This window comes from Typha latifolia, chromosome 12 (assembly GCF_019914945.1).
Source record: "Typha latifolia isolate L0001 chromosome 12, TyphaL0001v2, whole genome shotgun sequence".
Lineage (NCBI taxonomy): Eukaryota > Viridiplantae > Streptophyta > Magnoliopsida > Poales > Typhaceae > Typha > Typha latifolia.
The window spans coordinates 9329266-9347994 of NC_133097.1; the positions used below are offsets into that span (position 1 = coordinate 9329266).

Genomic DNA, 18729 nt, shown 5'->3' on the forward strand with positions numbered 1-18729 from the left:
CCCCCTCTCCTGCTCGTTCTTATTTCTTAGAGTTGAACAAAATATTATTCCCATACCTTCACATAACTAAGTCTTCTACTGATTTAGCTACATTATCTTATGTCATGTATATTCTTAACAATAAAGGTCAAGATATGAGGTTTAAAATATCATTACTCAGAGGTTAGGATGGAATGCTAAATAACGAAAATGCAGGGCGTGAAATAGAAATGTTACATCAAGGTCTCTACGAAGGAAGCTTCCAGGATAGTGTGAGTCATCATACCGTCACCGGTGACGCCAACCCAATTGACCATCCTACCCCACCCCACCGTCTAGAAGAACAGAGAGGGGATGGCCACCGAGGTCATTTTGATCGAAACATCCGCCTCGAGAATCTTTCCGGTCGCTGGGTCCGAGTCCGCAGGCGTACGACCGACTCCACTTACTAGTTACTAGTGACCTGCCACGAGCGGTGTCGCAACGTGGCTTCTTTCCCGTGGTCCGAAACCGACGGCTCCGTCAGCCTCGTACAAACCGCCTCGTAGCCCATCATCATTATTCAATCTCCGCCCCCGCAAACCCCACCTCCCACGTGCGCTCCTCGTATGTGGAGCCAAATTTGCATATAAAACCTGCGTCTTTACTATCTACATGTTTAGGCAAGAAGTTGCATTTACATAAATGCAGGGTGTGATTTGTAAAAGTGTATGGCGATCGTTTATTTTCTTAAGCAGAGGGTGTAGTGTGTAAATTTCCCGTATGATATTCCATCATCCTACGTACATGATGATAAGGATGGCATCAATGGTCAGAGAAAGCCAGCCAGTAAAAAAAAAAACCGATTGGGCTGCTATTTATACCCCGCCCACCTCCTATTTCCCCTTCTCCCGAACAAAGAGAATAGTCAAGAAGAGAGAGAGAAAGAGAGACTTAAGGTCATGGGTGAGGTGAGTTGGGTTCTCTCGTCTATTTTACGTTATCTCGCTGGTTTATTGTTCTTATTATGGTAATTAATGGGTTTTGTTGTTTTGATGCGTTTAGAAGGAAGGCAAAGGCAAAGGAGGGGAGAAGGAGAAGGAGAAGGAGAAGGAGAAGAAGGGAGATGGAGAGAAGAAAGGAGAAGGGGAGAAGAAGAAGGAAGGAGGAGATGGAGGAGCGAAGGGTGGACCGACACCCATTGTGTTGAAGATGGATTTGCATTGCGAAGGATGCGCCATGAAGATCAAGCGAGCCATCAAGGGGATGGAAGGTCTCTTAATTTCTCTCTCACAATCCATAGATTTTTCTTCTGAGTTTTATTTTTTTTTAAATTATTCTTTCAGTGATTCCTTAATTGAAAACGAAGTAAAAAGGAGGGACCTTTTGGCATATTGGCATCAGTAGCGTTTTTTTTTTTTTTTTGTTTGTCTGTCTTGTGATTCCTTATTTGGAAGAGAAAAAAAAAGAGAGAGAGAGGAACTTTTCGCATATTTGCATCTCTGTTTTCTCCCATCCAACCTCCGGCGTACGGTAGCAAACCTCCACCTCTCCCCTGAAACAAACCACTTCACTTACATGTCGCACGTTAGAATCGCTCACTGTTCGGATTGGTTATCCGAGGAATAAGTTTCGTTATTCGTGGCAGGTGTGGATGGGGTATCCGTGGATCGATCGAGCAACAAGATAACGGTAACGGGCAAAGCGGATCCTTGGAAGCTCAAGGAGCGGCTCGAGTCCAAGATCCACAAGAAGGTGGACCTTATCTCCCCCACAAATCCCCCAAAGAAGGACGCCGCCAAAGACGGCGACGCCAAGAAGCCCGCCGCCGACAAAGCCAAGGACCAGAAGAAACCCGACGACAAGAAACCCAAAGAGGTACGCATCCAATTAACCTAATTAATTAACTATTAGCATTTAATTAATATTTTACTCATCTGCGTTTATTTATTAATTTATTAATTTAAAAACAGTCGACGGTGGTGCTTAAGATCCGACTCCACTGCGAGGGCTGCATCGATAGAATCAAGAGACGCATCCAAAAAATTAAAGGTAATTAATTGATTGATTGATTAGTTAATTAATCTCCAATGATTGCCCAGACATTTGGTTAATATTACGTCCGTGCCACAGGAGTGGATCAGGTAACCGTGGACGCAGCGAAGGAACTGGTCACCGTCAAGGGCACGATGGACGTGAAGAGCCTACCGGAGGTACTCAAAGAGAAGCTTAAGCGAAACGTCGAGGTCGTACCGGGGAAGAAGGAAGACGGCGGGGGAGAGAAGAAGGGAGGAGACGGCGGCGAGAAGAAGGAGAAGGGAGGAGGCGAGAAGAAGGAAGAGGGAGGAGGCGAGAAGAAGGAGAAGAAAGAGGAAGGCGGGGAGAAGTCGGCGGCGAATCCGGTCATGGAGGCGAACAAGTACGACTACTACGCGCCTTACGGTTACCGGATCGAGATGGTGCACGCACCGCAGATCTTTAGCGACGAGAACCCCAACGCCTGCTCCATTATGTGATGTTTTCCTCTCGCGGTGTCCTTACCTCTCGCGGTTGTAGGATTAACTTGTAAATAAATATAGAAATATATGAGGGGATAATTATAAGCTAAGACTTTTCTTTAGTTTGTTTGTTTTTTTTAATCCTAGTGGTGTTTAATTCGATTTTGTTCTCTTGTTTTTATTTTTCTTTTGTAGAGATAAAAAGTGGTGTAATTTTTATCGAATTTATATTATGTTTCTCGTATTTTCTAGAAATTTCCGGAGGTTTCTAGATGGAAAATTCTAAGGGTATACTCATAAATGTAAAATGCCAAAAAATCCTTAAAAAAAAGAAACGGAAATGGTAGGGACGCGGTTAGTGCATGTGGTAAGTTGGATTAGTTCGAGGATAGTGGGATTAAAAATTAGGATTAATTAAGTATTCATAAGAATTTTTTTTTAAGAAAGAGATTAGGTTCTCTTGAGCTCGCAATGAATAACATTTAGAAAAATAAATGTAGAATTATTAGAAAATTAAGAGGCTAAAGCACAGACAAATTGAAGAAAAGAGAAAAAGAGGATATGTAAAGAAACCAATGCTTCTTTCTCCAACTTTTCTCAACCCTCTTTTGATCTTTTTATTTATTTTTTTTCTTTACCTCTTTCTCCTCTTCCGATGGCAAAAGTCTCAACTTTCCAGGTATAAAAGTCTCAGCTTTTAATGAGAACGAGCCAAAAAAGAAAGAAAGAAGTGAAATCCCTTTTGATATTGGGACGTATAGATGGGAGAATTAATCTTGTAGTTTTGATATATAAATAATGTGGCATTGCAAATCCTAATTTGCAACCTTGGCCTTTTCATCTCATGACTTAGTAATCCACCAAACTTAGTGAAAGTTACATTCCACCCATAAAGTAAAGGGTCATGATAATACTGAAATATCTCATCAACGTCAATATTTGCAAATGATGTTTGCAGATCTGAGCTGATTTGCATAAGGGTCATAATAATATTGTTATATTATAATGAAACTTTGATGCTTCCTAGCATAAGTTCATGATATTATCCTACGATGGAACATAGATATTGTCTTTTCCCCTTGTCCTCTCATGTACACTTTTACACCTATAAAATCTTTTTCATGTTCTTTGTCTTAATTCTCTCTGGAGTTTACAAACAGTTAGGCTTATTTAAATTACACTGGTAAAGTTGATTCACTTTCAAGTCTTTGGTCAAAATATAATATGTCTTAAGAATGTTAGGATCTTCCAACATAACAAAATCCTGAACATGATAAGAAACTATTTCAAAAATCTTGAAAGAAAGAAAAGAAGAAAAAAAAAACAAACAAGACTTGGTTTGACTTACTGATAGTACGTACCACAATCAAAAAGATCACAGTGACCACTCAGTGGCACTTCTTTTAACTCCTTTTGAGTGCCTATCATGTTCAAAAGTTCTGAATCCAATAGGACATGCAATGATACAAAGTTACAAATGAAACCAACCAAGGCCACTTTTGTAGCTCTCTTTCCTCTGTAAAGGCCATAACTAAGCATAGAGAGAATCTATCATGGAGGAGCTAATAAACACCAACACCAACAAAGAGGAGTAGGATCTGAAACCAACCAAACAATTAAAGCGAGAGAAGACAACACAAAGAGACAGGCTTTTCCAGGAGAGAGAGAGAGAGAGAGAGAGAGAGAGAGAGAGAGAGAGAGTGAGAGAGAGAGGGAGGGAGGGAGGAAGGAGACCAACCTTTTCCTCTCACTGCCTTTAGTCACATGATTGCTTAATTTCTAGGAAACCTCCTCCTCTCTTCCATGGAGGAGGAGGATGATGAGAATAATCTCTTTTGCATTGGTTGGGCTACTGCCAGACTGTTATTCCGTGGGGTCACTGCAAAGCTAATGTTTGCTTTCCATTGTATTATTTTTTCCTTTTTATTTTTCCCTCTCTTCCTCTTGGTTGAAAGCTTTCCGTTGTCCTAGGCAAGCGATCTTTGCCAGAGTAGTAGAAAGAAAAGCTAGTGAAAAGCAAGTTACGGAATCATAGAGTAATCAACTGTTTTTTGAATGAAAAGAAGAATGTACCTTAATTTGTTTAGTAATGTTCATCATGAAATTAATATAGTCGTACAGTCACTTACTATAGAATTTTAAGAGCTTATAATTTTATCCACACCACACCGTATGAATATTTATCATGCCGTTTGATGGGATGAATGCTTATTGCTTACTTTGTTATATATTTTTCAAATAATATCTTATATAAAAAAGCTACTGTTAAGAGTGTCAATGGCTCTCATCCCTTTTTTTCCTCTCATCTCTTTCCCTTTAATTGGAACCATATTGATTAATTAAGCACTAATGCAGTTTGACGTCTTTAGTTTTATATGTTTGTATCTTTTTGTCTTACATCTGCAGCACTAATCAAGCAGGCCTCCAAGCTTATCTATTTTATATAGTAATAATATAATTTATTTAGCTTCGTAATATAAAAATACTTTTTCTTGGTTTATAGTCTGAATAATACACGCAATCTGTGTAAATCTAAACTATTTAATCTATTTATTAAAGTTTATCAGAGACAAATATAATAATAATTTACTAAGTTTGCTCCAATAATATATTAACCAATATGCCGTCAAAATAAACCCCTTATCTTGACCTAACACCTAACAATATTAATTGGTATCTTATTCGAACATGCAGCCCTTTTACTGACGACATTCTTGAGTTGACATTGTCAACAAGAATAATGCATGCTTTCTAAGGATAAGGATAGAAAAAGAGAGCTATCCCAATAAATTATCGGAAGAAAAAGTATCTCTGAACAAACTAGAAGGAATAAGGACCCGTGGCCGTGGGCCCTCGACTTATTCGTAGTTGGTTGTCATAGTCGCCAATTTCTAAGGACGATCGTCTCCTCATTAAAATTTTCCTCTTATTTGCCTAATAAATTATTAAATATTTTAAATTATTATTATTTTTAAAATATAACTCTATCGTTTTATATGTCGTTTATTGATTCATTTATTTGTGCATTATTGTCAATAGATGGGTCGAATATATTCCTAAAATTTAATATCTCTATCAATGGAAGGAGCTACTAACAGCTCTCCTAACTAACTTCTATCAAATATACTATATATGCCCACCCAAAAATTATTAGCGACTAATCACGTTTATTAACCTAGATTAGCTTAAACTGAGTGAAGTGGGTGGGCCATTAAGAAGAATGGTTAGCGCATGTAAAGATGTCATCCAATCCTCAATCCTTATGATTGGGGCCCATTGCCCAGAGATGGTTGGACACGTCACGCCAACCTGGCCTATGATATGAAGGGCATCGTACGTGAGATTGCGACGGGTGGGATCGTCTGATAGCTCATCGGACGGCTGATGGCTGCCCATATTATATGCATGATGTCGAATGATCCTCATCACCCGTGGGGGAGCATGCGTCCCGATGCATGGCAATTGGCAGCATGGCATAAGATGTGCGATCATGTCGCATGACATAATATACCCATCTGCTGGTCAACGTTAGGGCCTAGGGGACGATCGTCCTGTCGTAGGAATAGGTCCAGACTCCGGAGTCCTCAGTAATGGGGCCCGCGTGATTCTAGTGGGATTAGATCCGATAACCCGGTAAGCAGCTTTCGACTTTCGTTATTACGGAGGCCCAAATTTACCTTGAGGGAGTTGTTATTGGGCTGGGCCGATTCAAATTGGTTTAATGGGCGGCCCATTTAAGATGTCCATAGTCCATACATGTAAGATCACGTGGCACACGTGCGGACGCAGGGAAATTTAATAAATCGCAACGAAACAAATTCCACTTTCCTTTTCTCCCCCCGTCTGCGGTTTCTTCTCCCCGCCGTCGATCGCACGTCACCGATGGGTTGCTCGTCCTCTCTCCCAGGTTCCCAATCCTTGAATTTCTCTTAATTTTTACCCTCTCGCTTCGATCGCTTCTTTCTTGATTTGGCTGATCAGTCGTAGAATTAGGTAATATTTACTCGATTAGAGAAGCTTGAGTTTGGATGCTGGTGGGATCCGTAGGAAATGGTCGGAATTTTGGGTTCTTTAATTTCTCAACAACCTAAGATTTTCCTTTTTGTTTTTTGTTGGCATTCTCTTTTACCTGTTTAGGGCCCTAAAGTCCTATAACGAGATTCTTTTGATCTGTCGCTTCTTGGTTTGTGAGTATGTGTCTTCTCTGTTTAGGGACAAACTTGTTCTGTATGGGAGCAGCACTTATAGGGTTTAGGATGGTGTTTAGTGTCTAATGTGCTTCGGCTAGAAAGTAGAGGAGCCGGTGGATCAAAGAATTCTTGTTTCTTTGCTCTTGTTATTGGAATAATTGTGTTTGCATGATTTAATTGTGACATCACAGTACATAGAACAATCCTCCACTTCCACACTGAGTTGGTTAGGACTGAGATTCAAGTCATACTCTTGTAGCCATGATAAGATAGGAATCCAATGCTTGCATGGGGGACAAATTTTCTTGAATACTGGATGAAATAGGATTCCAATACTGCCTTCTTTATAAGTATTTCCTTTAAACTCTTCCCCTATATTTCACAACTCTTTTATATTCAAATATGGACTTTGAAGCATATACATCTTGGTCCTCCTCTTCTTCTTCCAATGGTGATACCTTTGATCTCTACATTCAAGACTGGGAGTATGAACTAGAAGAGATGGAGGAGGAGGAGTAAATATTAAAACCATTGATTGCCTCTATCCAAAACAAGTGAGGAAAACGTGGAGCCTCAATTCCTGACCATGTGGTGATCAATTGGGGAGAGAAGAAGGTAACCCTCGATTTTGGAATGATTACTTTTTTGAAAACCCCAACGAGGAAAATACTTTTCGGAAGAAGGTTCTGATGTTAAAGGAGTCTATTCCTTTGCATTTTTAATGGAGTAACATAGCATGATAGATGCTTTGTACAAGAAAGATGGTGTCAGCAATCTAGGATTATCTACTTGCAAAAAGTAATATTTGCGCATCGTAAGTTGGCATATGAAATATTGACAAAAATTATCGATGTTTACATTAGGATTGATCAGTGTACTTCAAGCCAATATTTGAAGATATTTTGTCAAGCAGTTGTAGAGATTGTCAGAGAAGAATACTTAGGGTACCCCAATACAAATGGCATTACATGGTCGCTACAGAAAGACAAAGAGCAAGAGTTTCCTAGAATATTGGATAAATAGATTGCATGCACTAGACATGGAATAGTTACCGGTGGTTGGGTGTGACAATACTTAAGGAGCCATGAAGGCCTGGTGATTATTCTCAAGGCAGTAGCATTGTATGACTTATGAATATAGCATGCGTATTTTGGATTACCGAGCTCCAACAATGATGTTGATGTATTGCAGCCATCCGATTTATTTAATAAAAATATTGCTCCTCCAGCTTATTACACTATTTTAGAAAAATATTATAATATTGGTTAGTATTTGGCTGATGGGATATACTCATATACACCAAATGGTCCACCTTTGTACAATAATTTTGCATTAGACTTAGTTTGAAAGTCTCAACGAGATTTCTCTAATAATAGTATTTTTGTTAAAACCGATTAGCAAAAATTTAGAGTTTTAGAGCTCGGTTGGAGATGCTCTAAGTGATATTAAGAATTCTTGCATGATGAATAGTTATCTATTTTTTCAACCTTTGTTTGTGAAGAAAGAGGTGGGTTTTGGGCCTTTTAAAGTTTATATGTCACTTCTTTTTCTATGTTTTGTGGTTGTTTTTATATGAAATGTTTTATTTTATATGTTTAATTTATTTTATGTACTTAGATGCAAGTAAACTTGGATGTTGAGTTCTATTTATTACTCTTTAACATTTAAAATGTTTGCATTAATCAGCTAGCAATGCTGGATCGTTAAACAATCTGAACAGTGAAAGCTCTGCTGTTACTGACTCAAAGAACTTGAGAGTCAAGGTGCAGTATTTGAACTATTGTATACTTTTTGTTCTACATCATTAACGATTTAGTGTAATTCAGAACTCTCTTTTTGCACTTGCTATAACTATTGTAATATCTGCTATTTCCCTTTTTATTGGTTCATGATTTTTCAGTTAATTGTACCACTGGAAACACTAAAGCAATCAGGATTTATAGTGCTATTGTTTTGATTATTACCTCTTATCAGACGTTTTTGTTTAGTTAGTAATTTTTTACCATTGGATATCTTCACTGCTTTATAGGAATCTTGTGACGTGCATAAGGCGGAAACTTGCAGCTCGATCCTCTTGTAATTTACCATTTTTCTGATTACTTACACATTCATTTATCTATTATAGAATGCAAATTTACATTTTTAGAGTTTTAAAGATCCACTTCGTCCATGTATTTGCACTTTGTTTTATTAGTACGTTTGTTAAACAGATAATCCAGCATATTTCATTGTAGGCTCATATTCCATAATGAAGGTTGTTTACAGACTTCTGAAGATATTTTCTTGTGTGCAGGAAGTAATGTAGTTCATCCTAGACTGTTTTTCTTTGTCACCTGACTGATGATATTCAATTTATTACTCAATTTCTGAAAGTTGGTCTACAATTTGACCATTTACAACAATCTCATGGACTTCCATATCTGCTTGTAAATTGCTTGTTTGCAGCTTGTATTGTTAGGAGATTCAGGTGTTGGTAAAAGCTGCATTGTTCTTCGCTTTGTTCGTGGTCAATTCGATCCCACTTCCAAGGTGAAATTTTTGTACTTCTATGCACTAATTTCACTACAATAATGAATCACAGTCAGAGCATTGTTCCCGTTTATTTCTTTTGTGGTCCATTTTTGTACTACAGTTGTGTGTTATATTTGACTATTTGCATATTCTGGTAGTTTTGACACTTGTTGGTCCTTTTGGCTTTAGGTAACGGTAGGTGCATCATTTTTATCACAAACGTTAGCATTGCAAGACTCTACTACCGTAAAGTTTGAAATTTGGGATACTGCTGGCCAGGAGAGGTATTTAACCATATGATTGGAACTAAATTTCTCATTGTACATGGTGTTGATGGATCATGAGCATGTGTCAAACATGACAATTCTTGTTCTGTTATTTTACACATTTTCTTTTCTATAAATGTGTCCTGTTGAGTGATATCTTGGCATCTTCTTTTCTTCAGAAGCTTATGATATTTATAATGTTTTCTAGATATGCTGCATTAGCACCTCTTTACTACCGAGGAGCAGCTGTCGCAGTTGTCGTATATGACATAACTAGTCCAGAGTCATTCAACAAAGCACAATATTGGGTTAAGGTAAATTGCACCTTTGGAAAAACATCAGAAACCTGTTGCTGATGCTTGTTTCATTGAAGATTAATATTTGCACATTCTAATCTGTCTATTTTTCATCTTGCAGGAACTTCAGAAACATGGTAGTCCTGATATTATCATGGCTTTGGTTGGTAACAAGGCTGATCTCCATGAAAATCGGAGTGTATCTGCTCAAGTATGTTATTGTTTCCAAAGCTAGCTTTACCAACTTTTCTTTCAAATAGCATCTGAAAATAGTCAAAATGCTAAATTATTCATTGGTAATTAGTTGCAATAAGGAAAATTTAACGTTATATATCTTCTATCTGAAGGACGCACAAGAGTATGCGGAGAAGAATGGCATGTTTTTCATTGAGACATCTGCAAAGACAGCGGATAACATAAACCAACTCTTTGAGGTACATATTCAAGAAAAAATCATGTTATTGTTGTAATACTTTCTAATATAAGCATGAGATCTGCAATTGCGTTATTAAGTGTGTATGATAGAGGTTTGTTTGTGGTACTTTGGATGTGGAAAGCTCATCCACTTTTCCAGGAAACCATCTATTTTTTCCGGTCAAACTTCTGCAAGTCATGACATACCAAGATGATGCTAGTGGAATGAATTTCTACCTTCCAATATCTATCTTCTGTCTTTTTTGTTCGTCATTCTCTCTGGCTGGACAGCACCTTATAGATGAAGACAAGCCTATAAATGAAAAGCTGTCATTTTCTCTTTTGTCTGACTATTCCCTCATTTAGAAAGTGCTTTCTTTAAAGTGATGCGTGTCCTGAATATGGAGTTTTCAACATAGCACTGGAGAAATCACGGATATTCTATATAGTTCTCTTGTTTCTCCTTCCCCTTCGTAAGTTTTGCCGTGTAAGTGTGAAAGAGATTGTTTGCTTTGCAGAGTTGATTTCTTGTGATAACTTTGTGGATGCCCTTTCTATTATTTCTTCATGCACTTTTAACTTATTGTTGTTTTGGAATGCTAGTTTCTGATGAGTAAATCAGTGTAGGTGATCCTCTATCATACTAAATAAAAATCAATGCCTTAAATATAAGCAAGAAAAGTACATAATTGTGTTTCTTTATGCCGTTGTCTCCATCACCAATATCCAGTTTGACATATGAGATCGCACAAGGAATTTTGTGTCTGCACATATCTTGCTTTATAACTTTTTATAATCCACATTTCCATCTTAATGTTCAATTATTCCTTTCCTTTTTCCATGCATTATCTTTGGATATTCAACATTCATAGTTCAAAATATACAAAGAACTTGTGCTGTGACCATACGAAATTTCTTCTAATATTGCTATCTGACAGTAAACCTTTCATTTTGTGTTGTATCCCAGGAGATTGCAAAGCGGTTGCCTCGGACATCATCCTCTTCCTGATTCTTGGCCTCCTGTATGTAATGGTTTCCCACGATCAAACGACAATGATATGACCCTTGTAATGTTATGTATACCGAAATGGCTGATTGATATTTCAGATACTATTACTCGCTTTTGTGAATCAATGTTGCTGTTAGCATTTCTTTTAGAATCATTTTTTATCAGACCCTGTTTAAGCAGATCAACAAATGAGCATTTCTTTCACTCATTGGTGCAAAAGTTAAACTTGCTAAGAATAGTTGGAAAAAAGAAGGAAAGGAAATTCCAGGCCTGAACTGGAAGCAGATCAAAGGTAGTATATATGCAAATTGGCATTTAATAGATTTCTGAAATTTTTTTGACATTTAATAGATGGATTTTAAGGTACATGAATACATAAAGAAGTAAAAAGCTTGCATGTTTGTCTTCCAACAACATCAACCTAAGAACAAACAGAAACTTCACTATGTAGCTCATAATACCCAAAAATTAAATATAAAAAAATTCATCTAGCTTTCCTAAGCATCGTTCTGTACATTGGAGCTCCACGAGCCAAAACATGTTGCTCCCAATCTGATCGAACACCAAATGGGTTTTCCTCAAGCCACTCCATTTCCTCATCTCCATCCGTCACCACTTTGCCCTTTCCATATGATATGAACTGCCTCTTCATCCTGCGGACAACAGCCTTGATGTCGGACTGTAGAAATATCTGCAATCTCACAGATGGGAACTTTCTTAGAGCTTGTTTTAGAACGAGAGTCTGCTAAGATTTATCACAATGGAAGTGCAATCTGAAGTGGTAAACAAATCAGCATTTGAAAAGAGATGCTCTGTAAAGTATCAAATGCAACCAATACAGACACTAAGTAGTGAGTACCTTCCCATTGGTTTCAAGGAGCTCAATGATTGCTTCCACGAGTGTCCTCTGCACCATCCTCCATCGATGGTCTTCTCTATTGAAATCAGGATTTGGGCACTTCAACAGATACGATAAATTTATCAGTACAAGGACTGTTGTAATTAATGAAGTATCAATTTGAGCTCACATCGTTGTAAAGCAATCAACTCAGTACATCAGCAAGCATATTCAAGTGCACGAACAGGTTGAGTTAAGCTGTAGCAAAGGATGCAGGTCTTGTGACCTATACTTACTTATAGTTGACATCAAACAGAGATCGACACCCTTTTAAGTATGTAAGTTGCATATGTGTTACAAGAACCATGGATTACACGGAATCAAGACCAGATCTATGAACCTTATTTAAAGAACAAGATAAGTCACTTGATCTGTCTAAAGGAGAAGTTTGTTATGGGAGATGTCTAGAAGACTGAGTATCTACCACGCTATTCTTACCAATTTAAGTTCTGTGCTAAGATCTTGAGATTGGAAAATTAGCGCAAACATAAGACATGCTAAATGAAGAACCATTAGGAAAACATGTATGAAGAACTGAGAGAAAGGAAAAAGGTAACCAACCAAACTTAAAAAGATTGTAAGGCAGGTAGACTGTTACCTGTATTGTCACAAGAACTAGGTTCCCAGGATAACTTGATATTATAGAGCGAAATGTGGAAGTTGCATTTGTAGATATAAAATGTCTATACAGAAGACAGAAATCAATTAAGTATCGAGTATGACAAACAGAAACTTACGAAATGAGAACATACAAATGTGCTTTATGTTCCAGCCTCACAACTCAGTAAAGATGCTTACATGTTCTTCATCTCATTGTGAACCACACTGTTGAGGCACCGCCTAACAAGCTGCAGAAAAGGAGAACATGAAGGCAAGCAGACAACCTTCTGTGAACATCAAGTGCAGGTGAGGTGGTATACCTTTTCATTAATCTCAAGCCCAAGAAAATTTGAATCTTTCCATCTTCTCGCGATCCTCAAGAGAAATAAGCCATTTCCTATAGATACAAGTAAAATCGTAAAAGAACCAGATTGGACTCTTAGGACTCTTACATTCATCACCACCATTGCCAACAAGCCCTTGGACTACAAATGACAGAATTTCTGGAAGATTGTCTTAATTAGGCCTTAACTAGTCAACTAGGAAGTAGGAATCAATTTTGAGAAAATAAAGGAAGTTAAAGATCAAGAAATCTCACAAAATCAGCTAGGAGATCTATGAACTAATCAAGAAGGCAACAATTCCAGCATAGACTGAAGGAATAAGAACTATGGTTACAAAATTCTAGCTGGCCAACATTCTGAAAGTAATACACTGCATATAAACAAAAGAGAATCATACCACTTCCAACATCAACAACTAAAGGTCGAGTAGCATCAGAAAAAGTTGTATTCCACCTGATGTCGTACGGGTAGGCCTGCAAGAGAAAATTCCAAGTACAAAGGGATAGTGCACTAGCTACAAATAATTAACCTAGACAATCTATTGTAAGGATAACAGTTTTGAAAGGGAATTCAGGGAATAAATCTTCATTAAAAAGCTTCTGAATGATAAACACAAACAGCATGAGAATATGAACAATATGTTGTTAAAATGTTGCATATGGATTGCGTGCTTGGTTTATCAAAAACTATTACAAGTTTCAGAAATAATGAAAATGTTTAGAGCATGAATATACTTTATCTAATGCGGCAACAGCTGGCAATGTTCTTCCTTTGAGAAACTCCCAAACAACTGAAGCACTATTGAATATTGTATATTGAGATAAAGAACTTGAAATTCCTGCCACCGCCTTGCATGCTGCACCACCAACAACCAGCACGTCGCATCCACTTTTGCTTATTCTCTCAAGCACTAGAGCAAGTTGTTGTGCTCCTACATTCTGATTTTTTACTACACCGAAGTCTGTAGGACCAATCCATATAATCTTCTGCAACACATTAATGTACACATGATCCCATGATACTGAGTATATGTGGAAATGACAATATGTCCAATAGTATTAGAAGAGCAAATTCAAACATAGAAACAGAAAAACAAAAATATAAATCCGAATGGTAAGACTGCTTCTTGAATCTTTTTGTTTATGCAAAATAAGTTGTTGCTGGCTTGCTGCAATGACCATTTCATACCTTGCAAGGTGCAAATAAAGAAGACATTTTCTTCAACGACATTGGCCCTAGATCAGTAGGGGTCCATCCTGATAGGAACAAAGTTCAGATGTAAGACAAACAAAAGGCAATATCTTCAAGAAATGTGCAATAATGATATTTATGAAACTCCAATGACATCACCAAAATTATATCAGAAGATGATTTTATTTACCACAACTGATAGTTGTTTTTATAGGTACTTAAATCTATCATACCCTTGATACAACCAGTGCATTTTGAAGCATAAGAAAAATGATCAACTTTGTCAAACTAGACAATACTAAAAGACTAAATGAAAGGGTAACACTCAGCCAACAGGGAGCAGAGCCAGCAGTATCCTAGATGTTATAGCAAGTCTAAAGATCACATAAATGAGTGCCATTCTTCAAGAAAATTTTGCATAGATTCCTTACAGAATTACGACAGTGATTGAGTGCAATGACAATAAGTTAATGCCACTGTCATAGAGTGCTATAAATCTATAATATTGTTGTGCAGTGACAAGCTAAATAGGAGAACAGAAAGCTGTTGAAATTTTCACCGTGTCTGGATAATCAAGTTAAAAGTTGAAAAATAACCAGCATGAAATCTAACATATATTTAAACTGATATTAAGGGCTTGAACGCAAAATTTGTTAAACTTCCTGAATTAATATTTATGACTCACTACTCACCAGTCAATATTTCATCCGATTGGAATATCTCTAACAGCTCAGAGTTATCATCATTAACACACCAAAGATCAGTAGGATAATAAATTGGAATTTTCCTACTATGGGCTAGCTGAATCAGTTTTAATGCTTCTCCAACAGCATCGGATTCCACAAAATGTGCAGGTACAGATAATCCCAAGCCATTCATCACTTGAAATGCTGCTTTACCAACAAAAAAGAGCCCATCACATTTGGAAGCTAGAAGTTGCAGAGCAGCTGTCTTTCTCAAAAAGTTACTCCCTCCAATCTGCAATAAAGTGTGGCCATGAGAAAAATTTAGATAGAAATGATAAAAAGTTTGTCTTTCCACATAAACGATGAACAAGATGAACACATTGAAATTTTGGAAGGAATATGATTCCTAGTTTGACTAGGCTAAAATAGATACGGAAAGTCAAAGTCAAGATATTTTTCTTTGTACTTACACACACCTTTCTAATCAAAACTTATCCTAATAATATGTAGCAGAATGTAGTGCAATTGGCCCTTCACCATGCTAGGCTGCAATTTGCATTTTGGTACCACCAGTGACATACTAAATTATTGACATTAAGTGAACCCAGTTCCCTTTTCATTACTAAGTTATATTTTCCAACTATATGTTGAATGTTCTTTTCTTGAAAAGTAGAGCTTAACATGAGTGGGTTAAACAGTGCCACTATCATCATGTTTCATATTTAAACCTTGAGGCTTGAGCTTTGTACTTCAGCTATCAACGATCTTCTAACTAACTTGTAAGTAAAAAGAACAAAAGAAAATATTCTTCCTTATTGCTAATAAACCAAAATGAAACATTAAAGAAAAGGTAAATCATTTGAATGGTGTATTATGAATTTGATGCAAAAAATAGATGAAGATTATGGATGTACAATTGCAAAATATGGGTTCCTGGTAGTGTCGGTGATCCTCTTTAATCGGACAAGTTCCTCCTCAAAATGGAAACCAGCAAGAGATGCATGGCAGAAGCGAGCAACACCAACAGTGGAAGCAAGAATCTTATGAGACAAGGAGAATGCATCATTGACAAAGACAGTGACACCTGAAGCTAATTTATCCGAAAAATCAAGACAATTAGCAACTTCTTCTCGAAACTTAGCCAGGTTCTCAAGGAGAAAAATGTCTGCATACTCTAACTGTTCCATCTTGAATTCCTTGAAACCAGAAGCTTTGGTCACCGCAACAACTTTTGAATGAAGAAATGATGATAAATAATCTGTTAATTATAAAATTCTAGCATCAAGAAAACCCTCGAGAACCAACACCAAATTCTTCTGACATCAATAACACAACTTGACCAAGTTGTTCAAATGAAGAATCTGAATTCTTAATTATAAGCTAAAATTTGAAAGCAATTAGCATTCACAAAAGGAACTAAAGGTGAAGATGATCAGATTATATTGACATTGCTGTAAGTTTCAGTAATCATCAAGAAAGCTGAATAATAGTAATCATGCTACTAACCTGCAAGAGACTCTGAGGAGTGAAATACATGCTCATTGGATTGTCCCCAGCTGCTGACCAAGAGTACCTTGGCTCCAGCGTTATGCAAATGTTTGATGGTTGAAAGTGTTCTACTCAATGATAGACTTCCAGAATCCAATGATTCTAACAGAATATTAGAATCAAACCGTACCATAACAACTTGTCCATAGAGCTTTTCAACGGGAAAGTTTCTAACAGTTTGTACGCAAAGAAAGAGATTTGATTGACCACTACCACAGTCTTTGTCCTGGGACATAAACCAGGAAATACAGGTTTAAGCTAATTGCAAACTAGTAACATGAAGGGAAAAAATGATTGACTAAGAGACTAGTATTAGGTGTATATGTTTTCTCATGCAGCCAAAAGAATATTTTCTTAAATACCTAGCATAAGAAACCAAACTGGGCTTGAATACAGGATTACTACACATACCCAGACAGAATGGTGGGTCCAATGATACAGAGAGACATTCAGTAATAAGCTGATGGAATTTTGGTTAAGCGCTCATACAACTATACAAGTCAGTACAATCACAAGTTTGGTCGACACATGGAAGTATAGGTTGACCAATAGTGAATTTGCTTACAAATGATTATGATTTTTTTATTTCAAAGTACCATAAGATTGAATATTTTCGGTCCAACACAATTAATAGCACAAGATGAAGATGTATCCAACTGCAAAACAACATCAGAGGTTGCTTCCATATCGTCTGAGGCTCCAAAAGAAATTGGCACAAGAGTACATAAAAATATACAATATAGGACCTATAACTCCAGAACAAAGCCATCAGTAGCCCAAATGTTGGATTTCACTGTTAAGGTTGAGAATCATACTGTATGATGTGCTGCTGTCTCTTGAAGACATGGTATTCTCCTTTCATGTTAGATTATTACATGTAAAAACAAACTAGCAACTTATACTTAATGCCCAAAATTGTAACAACATTATATATGAATAAGTCCAAAAAAAAATTATGAGATGACGACAGAGATTAAAAGATAGGAAAGGAAACTCAGTAAACAGTCACGACTGTAACGAAAGTACCTCCTTCTTAACATTGCTTGCATCTGTAGAATGTGGCAGTTGCATGCATATCATTCTGCATGGTGACCGATAAGATCTCAAATTCCCTAATTGCAACAGACAGAAAAACAAAACAGAAGGTTGTCAGAATAGAGCTGCTGCCGCTGAATAGTCCCTTCCTGAATATCAACCTAAAAGAAGGATGTTACATCCAAAAGTCAGTTTTGTAAATTGACATATATAGGAAGAATCTTACCACATCCCAGAAGTCCAGTAGCTTTGAAAGGTAAGCAAGATTGATGTCGAAGTAATCTTAGTGAGACAAACTGATGATCACATTTATGATGAAAACTTGGGTTTTGAAGCATATTTGGATGCTCGCTCAGAATACCTGGTTAAGATAAGCACAACAATAAGCTTGCAATATCAGATAGGAAGAGGATTGCAGAGAAGGAGAAGTTCTTTGTGAGTGCATAATTTCTCTACTGGTCCATAAAACATGTAAATGATGACAAATTAGCAAATGCTTATAGTCAGTATCATGCAGAATACCTAAACTATTAATTAGTGATGACAACTGGGAATGGAGAAATCATTTAAAAAATTATAGAAAGAAGCTTTTTTGGCCTCCAGCAAATCTACTTTGTCTATAGTTATAGGAAAAAAAAAAAGCTTCTTTGCTCGTTTTTTCCGGATTTTTTCCATTTTAGAAGCGAAACTGCTCAGGTCTCTGAACAGAAAATAAAGACAAGAAATTGAAAACACCACGTTTTAAAATTAAGCTCCAACTGACAAGAAAAGGTCTCCACCAAATTTCACTTTTTTCCCCCTTTGAAAGTAATCGAACAGACTAGCAGTGACTGGTTCTTGAGGGAAAAAAAATGGCACCTTGGTGTCTAGCAGTGGAGGCGTTAAGGAACGCTTCGACGTTCAAATTTTCTCTGCTTTCCGTCTCTCGCGGCCTTGGTGAGGAAGAACCCTTGGGACGAGGAATTAGCGATAGCGAGGAGAAGTGCCTCCCAGAGTCCTAGTCCTGGAGTGGTGGTTTAACATAAAACCACCTGAACTTTACTCATTTTGCGAACAGCCCCTTCCTTTTTTGGGTGGAAAAAAAAATTCATTAAAACCCCATTAGGGAACGAAATTATGGAGGCTGTCCAGAAACTTAGAACCTTTTTTTGATTTCCGGACCAACTCCTTCTTTTATGCCAAAAAGAAGGAATATGTCGAACTAACGAATTTTAGATTGGGACATTGCAAAAATGGGGGAATAATAGGAGTGAGAAAATAATTTTATGAAATATAAAGAAATACT

At 37.2% G+C, this 18729-nt stretch overlaps 3 protein-coding genes and 1 pseudogene across 3 annotated transcripts; 3 read left to right on the forward strand and 1 right to left on the reverse strand.

Moving 5' to 3' along the window:
• The first annotated feature begins 778 nt into the window (after window positions 1–778).
• On the forward strand, window positions 779–2711 carry LOC140798592 (heavy metal-associated isoprenylated plant protein 3-like). Its single transcript, XM_073152484.1, has 5 exons — window positions 779–929; window positions 1024–1231; window positions 1607–1836; window positions 1932–2010; window positions 2092–2711. Exons 1-5 carry the CDS (start codon window positions 921–923, stop codon window positions 2472–2474), a joined length of 909 nt encoding a protein of 302 aa, XP_073008585.1. The 5' UTR covers window positions 779–920; the 3' UTR covers window positions 2475–2711.
• Window positions 2712–6272: 3561 nt separating this feature from the next.
• On the forward strand, window positions 6273–11346 carry LOC140798689 (ras-related protein RABF1). The gene is made up of 8 exons (XM_073152689.1): window positions 6273–6363; window positions 8333–8409; window positions 9092–9175; window positions 9347–9441; window positions 9632–9737; window positions 9841–9930; window positions 10067–10153; window positions 11101–11346. The coding sequence occupies exons 1-8, from the start codon at window positions 6339–6341 to the stop codon at window positions 11140–11142; spliced, it is 606 nt and encodes a 201-aa protein (XP_073008790.1). The 5' UTR covers window positions 6273–6338; the 3' UTR covers window positions 11143–11346.
• LOC140798880 (uncharacterized) lies at window positions 7049–7993 on the forward strand (annotated as a pseudogene).
• A 119-nt stretch (window positions 11347–11465) lies between the features above and the next one.
• Window positions 11466–18441, reverse strand: LOC140798688 (uncharacterized). The gene is made up of 14 exons (XM_073152688.1): window positions 18303–18441; window positions 17671–17805; window positions 17436–17521; window positions 16368–16635; window positions 15776–16119; window positions 14868–15153; window positions 14173–14240; window positions 13719–13970; window positions 13382–13457; window positions 12961–13037; window positions 12839–12888; window positions 12639–12723; window positions 12002–12100; window positions 11466–11833 (listed from the first exon to the last, which is right to left on the reverse strand). Exons 2-14 carry the CDS (start codon window positions 17780–17782, stop codon window positions 11627–11629), a joined length of 2010 nt encoding a protein of 669 aa, XP_073008789.1. The 5' UTR covers window positions 17783–17805; window positions 18303–18441; the 3' UTR covers window positions 11466–11626.
• Window positions 18442–18729: the final 288 nt, after the last annotated feature.